At 43.0% G+C, this 12,152-nt stretch overlaps 1 protein-coding gene across 1 annotated transcript in view; it reads left to right on the forward strand.

Moving 5' to 3' along the window:
* Positions 1-7,305, forward strand: part of LOC118409660 (neuronal acetylcholine receptor subunit beta-2-like) — an 18,973-nt gene extending 11,668 nt beyond the window's left edge. The window contains exons 4-7 of the mRNA XM_035810834.1: positions 635-679; positions 936-1,045; positions 1,643-2,774; positions 6,562-7,305. Coding sequence (XP_035666727.1) covers positions 635-679; positions 936-1,045; positions 1,643-2,774; positions 6,562-6,723 — 1,449 coding nt within the window. The 3' untranslated portion in view covers positions 6,724-7,305. The remainder of the gene's footprint in view (positions 1-634; positions 680-935; positions 1,046-1,642; positions 2,775-6,561) is intronic.
* The last annotated feature ends 4,847 nt before the right edge of the window (positions 7,306-12,152 follow it).

Raw genomic sequence — 12,152 nt, forward strand, 5'->3', positions numbered from 1 at the left:
ACACTCAAATTATCGCAAGGTGCCCTGCCGTACTTCATAACAAGGCTAAAATGTATTTTGTCTGAGGAGAGCGTCTGCTATTGTTGTGTGATTAGTGCCAACGAAGTGTCGCCTTTTGTTCTATCCTTTGAAGTAATGAGCATCAAACAAACTACAAGGCGGTGACATGTACCTGTCACAATTATTGCCATGCATAGCTCGTTCAGTTGTAGACAATGTCTGGATATGTGTCTGGGATTTTGAAATAAAGAGCAGTGAGTTGTTGAGTTGGAAGACAGTCTGAGTGAGGTGACAGACAGAGAAGGCAGCAGAGAAAATGTCCAACTCACAGCTCCCGTGCGTGTCAACGGCATGACTGTGTCCTGTGTGCGCTTTCTGATCCTGTAGTCTAAACGTTCCTCGTGCAGCATTCAAAAGAACCTGGGGCCACAACATCGGCCCCCTTACAGTAGCTGTGAACGTGAGGAGTGAAGAGGCAGGGCGTGAACGTGAAGAATCGGGAGGAGGAGAGGTGAACGTTAAGACTGGGGAGGGGGTACGGAGGTGAGGGATGGGAAAGGGGCAGCTTTTTTCTACAAAAAAATATATCTTGATTATTTACTTCACTGCTTACAACTTTATCCTTTCATTTCAGGACGAAAAGAATCAGAAGATGAAAACAAACGTCTGGCTTCATCAGGTGAGATTTTTACTGAGTGATACTTATATTGGGCCTAATAAGAATAACACGGTTGTGTGTTTCCTGTTGAATCAAAAGAGCATTACAACGTATCAGATGAAATCAGAGCACCAACTGGACGTTTACATATTTTTCTGTGGTCCTATAACTGCACAGAACTGACATCTTTTCCGACATAGGAAGAATTCATCATTTCTTTAATTTTTGACACAGTCAGTGTTATCCTAGCATAACGGTTTGCCCCTCCCCCATGCAGGAGTGGTTTGACTACAGACTGTCCTGGGATCCTAGGGAATATGATAACATCAAAGTCATCCGAGTCCCGTCAGAAATCGTCTGGAGACCAGAAATTGTTCTTTTTAACAAGTAAGTTGGGCGGCAAGCTAGGGGTGCGATATGGTACATACAATGTATGGCAATCTGTATATATATATATATATGTGTGTGTGTGTGTGAGTTGAACTACGTGTACTGCTGACATCTAACAACTAATCTAATCTAACGTTATTTATATAGACAGTTAGCGTTAGCGTTATACATGCCAATACTCTAGAACACGATAACAGTACGATTATTTGTTTGTTTGTTTATTTAGTTTGCACATAAAAAATTATAATAGATACAGAAGAGAATAAAATATAAAACATGTGCAGGAGGAGGGGTAAACCTTAACGGTTTATGCTGTGCCCTCCTCCTCTATGCTTACACAAAATGTATGATAAATGAAATCATAATTAACAAAGAAAAAACTAGCAAAGATGCTATAATAATACAAAAAGATGTACGATCAGTACGATACGTTGCATTCACTTCGGACTGTCTCACGACACATTGCATTTCCTCTTGGAGTTCATTCTAATGCTTGGCTGCTACATGTTATGGCTCCCCTTTCTACTAATGCATCGTTATCATGTATGCATGCGAGTACACGCGCCCATGTTCATGTATGTCTGCACTTTTCAGCGCTAACGGTCAGTATGACGTCCAGCTGATGCCGAAATGCCTGATCTACTCCGGCGGGAACATCACGTGGATCCCGCCCGCCATCTACGAGAGCGCCTGTCAAATCGACGTGCGCTTCTTCCCGTTCGACCAACAGAACTGCTCCATGAAGTTTGCGTCCTGGACGTACGACGGGACGGAGCTGGACCTGGAGCTGAAAGACACCAATGCCGTCATGGACGACTTCAAGAAAAACGGCGAGTGGGACATCCTCAGGTTACCTGGCAGGAAAAGTTCTCATGCTGGAGATCCACTTCCGTATGTTTACTTTGATTTCATCTTGATGAGAAGGCCTCTGTTCTACACAATTAACCTGATCATCCCGTGTATTCTCATCACGTCCCTGTCGGTGCTGGTGTTTTACCTGCCGTCCGACTGTGGGGAGAAGATCACACTCAGCATCTCCGTGCTGCTGGCCCTGACTGTGTTCCTGCTGCTGATCGCCGACATCATCCCGCCGACTTCTCTGGACGTGCCGCTCATCGGGAAGTACATCATGTTCACCATGATCTTCGTCACCTTCACAATAGTAACCACAGTGTACATATTGAACGTTCACCACCGTCACCCCAGCACGCACACGATGCCGCCCTGGGTCAGAACGGTTTTCCTGGACAAACTGCCCAGGCTGCTGCTGATGAAAAGGCCGGTGTTGCACCGCAGGTTCAGCACGGTGGACGTGTGGGACCCCCCGCAGCCTTTTCTATCCACTCCTCCCTCCAGCCTCCTCCATCATTCCACATCCTCTCTCCAGCACCGCCCGGAAACAGCGAGCATGCTGGGAAATCACGTGGATTCAGACGATAGTGACACGTGCTTGAAAGCAAAGTCCGCCATTTTGTATGAGAACCAGTGTCGGAAGTATGCGCTGCGCGTGTCTGAGTCGAGCGCGCGGAACCCTCACGAGGACTTCCCGGAGGACCACACGGACAGCCCGTACTACTCTCCCCGGACACGCCCGGCACACACACACTACAAGCAGATAGACCTGCCACCGGAGGTGCCCTCGGATCTACCACCAGAGCTGAAAAAGGCCGTGAAAAATGTCAGATACATTGCGGATTACTTCCGGAGTCACGACCAAGACCTCAGCGTAAGTGTAGTTATTGTTCGTTGATAGAAAATGATGATGACTTGTTTACTATAAGCTTTCCCGAGATAACATTGATAATAAGATTATTGCGAGTATGTGCCCGAAGGCTAATTGCGAACAAAGTAAAAACAGTGGTGTACAGAATTTTATACTTAAACTAAGAATGAAAATGGATAAACTAAAAGGGAAATGGCATCGTTCTTAATCTATTTCTACTTAAACAATCTGAGGGTTTTGACTCTTTATAACAAGGCCTTCCCGTATACACATGGATTACTAAACAAGAAATTCAAGTTAGGATACAACTGTCTAAAATGTGTCTCGAATCAAAAGAAGAAAGTTACACTTTTTACATTCAACAGAATAAGGGGGTGTTATTTCATTTAAGGTTTGTGCTGATTGGTTCGTTGCAAATTTTTACCTGACAATAGTGCAAGAATCCTTTGAATAATGCAGAATCGTCTCATCGACAGTTCCATCCTGTGAGCAGTGCAGAAAATCTTCCTGAGAGAAACATTAATGTCAACAGCGGAATGACTTATTATTGACTGTGACATTTAACATTGAAATAAAATTCTTAGAGATAGGAACATCTAATCCACTGTTGATAAGTTAGCCTATATCTGTAACTCCTGGAAAAACCTTGACAGTCCTTCCCATGAACCAGGCTCAATATCTCGCGGTGACACACAGCGTCCTGTTTTGAGGGACCCGCAATGAACCGGCAATGATTTGCACCCATGTTTGATGACTGCTGACAGACCAATGCCCTATATTCACCTAATCCCGGCCATCAGTCACGATCCCTGATTACGGTTGGTTTAATGCGCCACTGTTTCCCCACACCTTCCGCGGGGGATGAAACACAGGATGTAATCAGGCACCCCCTCTCCACGGAACCACCATGACGACAGAGCACCGCCAAGGTCAACATAGATTGGTTATTGGATTCCGTGCGATGGCCTCCTCCGCGTCAGAAGTGCGCATGGTTTGGTCAACATTAATACAGGCCGATTCCATGTGATGGTCTTCCTCACGTCAGAAGTGCGCAAGGTTCGGTCAACTTTAATACAGGCTGATTCCATGTGATGGTGGCCATCCCGTCAGAACATTAATACAGGCCGATTCCATGTGATGGTGGCCATCCCGTCAGAACATTAATACAGGCCGATTCCATGTGATGGTGGCCATCCCGTCAGAACATTAATACAGGCCGATTCCATGTGATGGGCTCCATCACGTCAGAAGTGCGCAGGGTTTGGTCAACATTAAAACAGGCCGATTCCATGTGATGGTTTCCAAAAGTGCACAGGGTTTGGTCATCATAATAATCACAGGCCGATTTCATCTGAAAACTGGCTGCAGATGCTACGTGGTATATCAACAAAATTTCTCATGACATTTCGAGATTTGCGTTAACGTTTACAGTATTTGGTAGCTTATTCGTAGGCCTTATTTGCACTAACAATCATCAAAGCTAGGTCTTATTTGACCAGTGTCACATTCGAAGCAAATTGTCCCAGTCAGCCGGAGCAATTTTCCAAAACATTATTGTTCAATGATGTCACGGGAAGTGTTGGAGCGTAACAACGGCTAACTGGCGCGAAGCATTTTGAACTTATCTGTGCAAAAACGCATATCGCGGAGACGTTTGTTGTCTGATTTTGACGTCTGTTCAGGTGTTATTATTACAGACAATAGGCATGTGATTGCTTTCAATGGTTCAAATAGAATAAATTCGTGTATGCCGTATCATATCCCTTCATCGTTGCTACCGGACACCTCTGATGAGCAACCCATTTCCGATTCTGAACATTATTGTTATATTGATCAACAATTAATCCCGCTTTCATAGCTGCCAATATCCCTTTATACTATTCACAGTCATAGTCATCGTCCTCATCTGTGGACTGAATGCACGTCTAATCTTTTGATACTAGTAATCTTTGCACGTCTGCCCAACGAGGGCCATTTGTAGATATGTTTTGACGTCCTGGACGTGCTGACACCCGTACAAGTGGCATTTCCTGCCGCCGGTCTCCCATCGCAGGGGTTTGGATCAATAAGCATCATGCATCATTTGGCGCGGAGCCTGCCGGTACATCATGCATCATTTGGCGCGGGGGCTGCTGGGGGAAATTGCTTTACCGCCTCCAGATCAGCCGCCGCCGGGAATTTATGTTCCTCTCCAAATTGGTTCCTGCAGCGGACAGATTTGTAACATGGCAAGCCGCTGTACTTGGCATGCACGCCCTGAGACCATCACAAATAAGCGCAAATATCAATAGTGGTGGTATTACTCAACAGTTCAATATGCTTTATTTTTCGTAGAAACACATTCTGTCTGATGTTGATTTCATTTATTGCTTGATTTATGTGTAGATTCTACATCTACAACCATGACATGCAAAAAGCAATTCGTTTCATCAGATTCGTAAAGAATATATTTCATTCAAACACAGGTTAATAATGCCAACCGGAAATGCTCTAATTAATGTCTCCATTAGGTTTTCATTGGTCGTTTGTGAGGGAGTCTGCAGTCATTGGCCGATAGAGGGGGGGGGGGGGGGGGTCACTGACCGATAGGTGAACAGGCTTTTCATTTGACGTCATCTGCGCCATGTTGGATTACAGCGTACGTCTGCTAACCACACAAAGACGCTACTGCTTAATTCAATTACCCGCCAACATGGTCGTCGGAGGATTCAAATTATAATTAGTACGACGCCTAGGCTGTATTGGCTGATAGGCAACCGTTACTAGTCAATGGGAGACACAGTTATTGGCTGATGTATAAGAGCCATTGGCCAGTGGTTGCTATCCATTCAATCGTTGATTAAACATTGAAAGCTTGAGATACACAATAACGTCAGCTTATTGATCTTTATACTTTTTTGTGCTGTATTGGTACATAGGTTGAAATTAGAGAGTTCATGAATTATCATCAATTGGCAGGTGTACTCAATCAGTAAAATCATACCAACACATTTTGCCATATGTTGAAATGACAATACCTGTGCCAAACATTATGATCACCATGTTACAAAGTTGCCATGTGTACCGCTCCATGACTCGTCAGAAAACCAGAGCGGTGATGTTACCAACCGATGCCGAAGTCTCCGTTGAGGAAACTTTATCGTGCGGCGGGTCCACTAAAGCCTACTTAGCGCCCTTCGCACGCAGGCTGCTGCCTGGAATTGAACCGGCCGCATTCTCTGACATTATCATCAATTAATTCTGGCCGCAGCGAGGCTGTAAAGCGCAACGGAGGGGCGATAACCGATGGAAAGCATTCCTTTTCATTTGGGCTGCCGTTTGGTTGAGGCTCACTTGGCAGATCGAACGTTCCAAAACCAGGCTGATCACTCCGAATATCAGCGAGTCATCGGTAGACAACTGACGGGTCATTTTGCGATGGAGTACGGAGATATAGCGATATAGAACGGTTTAGAACAATAGATAAAAGAAATAGTGTCGTTGGTTGAAACATTAAAGCGATCTAGACATTCCTGGAATAAGAAAACAACGCCATACTAGTATTTTAAACTTTCTATACTACAGGTATATGATTTCACAATTCCGTACCTCCACTGTCCTCTAATAAGCATGTAATAGTTTTAGTAAATATTAGATAAATACGCTAGTATGTGGTACGCGATATTTATATGTTGATGCAGTCTTGAAATAGTGATAGACCTATGTTGCTGTCGTTGCTTAATTCTCTAACATATATATTACGCATGTTATTTTTCACTTTTTCCAACACGACGTTCCTGTTCATCCACAGATATCAGAGGACTGGAAGTACGTCGCCATGGTGATCGACCGTATCTTCCTGTGGACCTTTGTGTCGGTGTGTTTTATCGGCACCCTGGGCCTCTTCCTGCAGCCGCTGCTGTTCGGCAACACCCTATCTGAGGAAGAGGAGCCGCCAGGGGGCGCTCGTTGACGTGATCTACTGGGGATCATAAGCTACGAAGAAAACATACCGGACCTGTGCATTCAATGTTCGCTGGAACCCAGCCGATGGCACGTAGCCAAGTTATGAACTAACAAACGCGGCCGTTGCCACATCTCAGAGCTGAGATTTGAATTGCACCAAAACTTTTCCTGTTCCGGGCAAGGCTAACACACTGTGACCTATCTCTGTCCTGGACACGGCTAACACACCTGTCTCTATTAAGAGCACGGCTAACATGCCTGTCTCTGTTCAGGGCACTACCAGCACACATGTTCCTATTCAGGGCACTGCCAACACACATGTCTCTCTTCAGGGCACTGCAAACACACTTGTCTCTCTTCAGGGCACTGCCAACACATGTACACTTGTCCCTCTTCAGGGCACTGCTAACACACATGTCTCTCTTCAGGGCACTGCTAACACACATGTCCCTCTTCAGGGCACTGCCAACACACATGTCCCTCTTCAGGGCACTACCAACACACATGTCCCTTTTCAGGGCACTGCCAACACACATGTCCCTTTACAGGGCAATGCCAACACACATGTCCCGGGGCACTGCCAACACACACCTGTCCCTCTTCAGGGCACTGCCGACCTACATGTTCCTCTTCAGGGCACTGCCAACACACATGTCCCTCTCTAGGGCACTGCCAACAAACACAGCCCTCTTCAGGGCACTGCCAACACACATGTCCCTCTTCAGGGCACTGCTAACACACATGTCCCTCTCTAGGGCACTGCCAACACACATAGCCCTCTTCAGGGCACTGCCAACACACATGTCCCTCTTCAGGGCACTACCAACACACCTGTCCATCTTCAGGGCACTGCCAACACATATGTTCCTCTTCAGGGCACTACCAACCTACATGTCCCTTTTCAGGGCACTGCTAACACACATGTCCCGGGGCACTGCCAACACAGACACATGTCCCTCTTCAGGGCAATGCCAACACACATATCCCTCTCTTCAGGGCACTGCCCATCTACATGTCCCTCTTCAGGGCACTGCTAACACACACGTCCCTCTCTAGGGCACTGCCAACACACATAGCCCTCTTCAGGGCACTGCCAACACACATGTCCCTCTTCAGGGCACTACCAACACACCTGTCCCTCTTCATGGCACTGCCAACACACATGTCCCTCTTCAGGGCACTGCTAACACACTATACCCTGGCTTAGGTCCGGTTACAGGAGCTGATGAGAAAAAAACGGACTTTGTGATTGGTGTGAGGCGGGATGGTCAACCTCATCTCGCCCTAGGATGGATCTTAACATACTTAACAATTAGGGCTACACATTCTAGTGATGAAGATACTTTCCTTGAGCTTTGACAGGCTGTACAAAACGAAGCAAGCTTAGGGTCATGTTTGTACACTGATGTTGAATAATTGACTTAAACTGTTTTTTCCTTACTGAAGAGAAAGTCTTGAGAAGTATGAGATGTCTAGTTCCCTGCCTTTATATAGACATTCATAAAGACAACTGTCTTAGAACAAAGGTTTTTCATGACATGTAGATATTGCTGGGGTTCGAAAGGCATTGTTCAATGCGTTTGGTGGGGAATTTTAGAACATTGGCTTATAGAGCCAATAAAAGTTGTACATAGAAGCACAAACATATGTATAAAGTATTGAGTATGAGAGTAAAATCATGATTTCACTTTAACACAGGTATCTAACAGTAGCATGGAGAGCCATGCGTACAAAATGTTAAGTAGTGCAGAACATTCAGATTTGTAGATTACACAGCAACGAGCGGAGCACATGATAGAATAGAGCCTTTTTACCTTACCCTCTAAGAGACCCACCATTTGATAGCGCTCGGATATCGATGTTTATCTAAACTGAGTCTTAACTGATGGCATTTCAACATAAAATTGTATTGCAAAAGTGGGGATATCTGTAATTGAAATGGTACTTTTCCTGTACTTTTGCTATTCAGCAACATTCCAATTGGAATGAAACATGAAGCACGTACTTACAGAATTGACACAGATTTGACAAAAGTGCAGACCACTGGACAAACATTTGTCATTTGTCAATTAATTAATTACGACCGTGCTGCAGGAGTTGTCAAATTATTGAGAATACCCCCTCTGTGACCTGACTGTAAATCACCAATAGGAACTAATTCCGTGCATTCGGTACAAGACAATTTGATAAGATTGAGTATCAATGGAACAAGGTATGATTCCAACAGTGCAATGAAAGTGATATTTCATCAGGTCATTTATGTTTACAGTTGTCATTGTTGAGGTTAATCTATATATTACTGTCTGTATGTATTCAACATGATAAGCATAAACAGCCTCCATGTGATGTAATTCTTTGGCAGTTTTTAACCTGGGTTGCTGGGATGCAGTCCAGTGGAACAGGTCTCTCCGGGAAAGTTATGAATATATTGTGTCGTCACCAGTTGCCATGGTAATCGATTGATTGATTAAACCAGTACAAGTAAAAAACTATCAGCTTTGATTGATGTGTTTTGTCTTTCCATCCGGATGGTGATCAGTACCTCCGTGATGAATGACATGCTTGAGTAGGGTTGAAGAAAGCAGGGATGACAGGCACCTCCTTTGTCTCTGATGGGCGAGGAATGGTAAGTGCTCTGCACCGAAGAGGGATCACTCGCAAATCTGCAGCATCAAAGCCATACGTCACAACGTGTGGTTGGAAAAGCTAATTCGGAAGAGATTATGCATTGTCCGTATATATTCTCTTCTTACAATCATTAAAATCATAAAAGTTCATTTTTTCTTTGATTGGTTTCAATTCTTATTCTGTCAAGCGTGAATATCTTTTCGGGGGAAGAAGGTTGTATCTTTCCTGTAATTTTGATATGACGTAATGTAACGTAATTATGACGGCATAATGTGATTCCATTGGCTAAAACCGCCTAAATCATTTCATTATACGTAAATGCATCAACAAAGTTAACATTAAGGGTTGCCTTGAATATATCTAAGTCTGCTAAAACTTCTTGTTGGTCAAGGCAACTGTATTGGCATAAAGTAACGTCATGTGCCCGCCATCTTGGATGGACAATCTTGATTTTTCTAAAATATGTTTACTTTTCCTCTACATACAACCCAAAATTCAAATAGAAATGGTTCATATGAATGTGTTTTCGTGAAAAGCATAAGGTAGTAACGAAATTCGAGCGAAAAAAATGATTTTGCATTCACTTGGATTTTAGTCGGCCATTTTGGATTTTGACCAATGACGTCATCAAAAACAAGTCAGAAAATCTTGAAAGCTCATTGTTAAACCGAAACTGGTAAAGTTTACAAAATACGCCTGTCAGAAACTGTCGTCATAGCAACACATAGAAAAATTATAAACATTATTTATTACAAAATTGTTCCCAATGTAATTTTATGAAAAGTCACCAAGTTTGGTAATTAGATGGTAACCATACAGATCAGAATCAAATTTGTAAGGAAATCCGCTCCGTTACGTTATAGGGCTATCTGAACCTGTGGCATAGAACCAGAAGAAAGAGAAGAACATGAAAGTTACGCGAATGAAGACCAAATTTACATAATCAATTAGAAAACACTACAGCCCAATAGTGGCAGAGGACGGGAATTTCATACTTTTGGCACTTGGAAGTTATGTGAAGTTGAAAATCGTTGTTGCATATGAATTATGCAAATAAGGACCTCACTTACCATCAGGAAATGCTACTCTGGCCTTCTGTCGTAAGACAATACTGCCAACTTCTTTATTTAGGTGGAAAATAATCAACTAATGCAACTCATGTAAATAAGTACTATATTAGTGCGTAAGAAATAAGAAACACATATGATACATAGATCATAAAGGTTAAAACCATTTGGTGAAGGTATGGGGTCGTGGGGCTCTAGTTTCAGAATGCAATTCTTATAATAGGTTTAACCCTTGCTTACCTCTTTCACCTTGCCTAACCGTATAATCACGAGGGTGAGTCGAAAGTAATATAAGTACTTTTCTCATCTTTATTGAATAAGTTGAAAATTGGCACAAGGCGGTCACATATTTTCTTAAAACAGAAATATTTCCATTTTTAAAAGCGAATGATCACATAATTGGAAACCCGCATGTATATCGTTTCCTTTAGACTTGACCCATTTTTACTATAGTACCCACAATTACTATAGGAAGCTGAATCCCCCCTTTTGTATCTTCACAAACGCTAATTTACCTTTAATTGGTACGTCAATTTGTCAGTCATCGAAACCAGTCCAACTTCCAAGTAATGTTACGTCACGAATGTTACGTCACGATTACGTAGCTGAAGATATGTCTCAACCTGGCGGTTTTATCTTATAACAGGCGTTAATCTTAGTAACAGGCGTTATGACATCATACGTACAGGTGAACAAGCGGGCCATTAAAATTATCATCATATAGCCTATACAAACTGACACATCAACCCTATTCAGACTTTTGAGGTCTGTACCAACTTTTATGTCGCATGACGCCCGCCCAGCTTACGTTAGAGCCAGCAAATTTGATTACATTTTCTATGGCAACCGGTTGTTAACAGCCATTTTTGACGAAAATCGTTAATTTCGGACCTAAAAATGATTTTTCAGGGTTTCTTGCTACATTACTGCCATTTTGTAAGATGAATAAAATGTGTATGTAAGTTAGTTTATTTTTCATAATTTGATATGCATAAATTATTCTAATTCAATGACGTCGTCGGCCGAAATTCAGGAAGGTGGGTCATTGTACCAGATTCGGTATTGATATATTACTAGCTTACTATCCCTCAAAATTCGTAAGTTTTTAAACATTTATGACGTCATTTTATGGCGTCACTTTGAGTCATTGACGTTTATTTTCACATCAAAAGTCGTAGCAGACATCATGATTTTATCTACACTTGCTAATACATTTATAGCATACCTTGAAGTTGTCTGACAATACCCTTTTTTATGGTTTCAGCCAATACAATCACATTAATGACGTCATAATTACGTCACATTACGTTTCAATAAAATTTCTTGTAGTTATCATATTTTACGTCTACATCATTGTCTGAAAATTTGGTGATTATATGATAAGTTGCAATTGATCCTACAGGCCAGGGCGGGCCTCAAAAGCCCCCTGTCCCAGATTGAAGCCCGGTCTGAATAGGGCTAAAGAGGGACAATTTCGTGTAACGTTATAACACTAGATAATCTACAACCCAAAAAACTTCAACGATGGTGGACGCGGAGCCCTGAGGAATTTCGGACTTCCCCTTATAACTCACGTTGTCCATCAGCAGGGGACAGACACGAGACAATCAATGGACCTGGCCTTCACCCTTTTAACCTTTCATACCCATGTCTCTCGTATCACAATAAATTATAGATATGAGAAGGGGAAGCAGAAATATATTGGGTGACTAGAATAACTCTCTCCCAGTGTGTGTGTGAG

Source organism: Branchiostoma floridae, chromosome 2 (genome assembly GCF_000003815.2).
Source record: "Branchiostoma floridae strain S238N-H82 chromosome 2, Bfl_VNyyK, whole genome shotgun sequence".
NCBI classification, from domain to species: Eukaryota; Metazoa; Chordata; class Leptocardii; order Amphioxiformes; family Branchiostomatidae; genus Branchiostoma; species Branchiostoma floridae.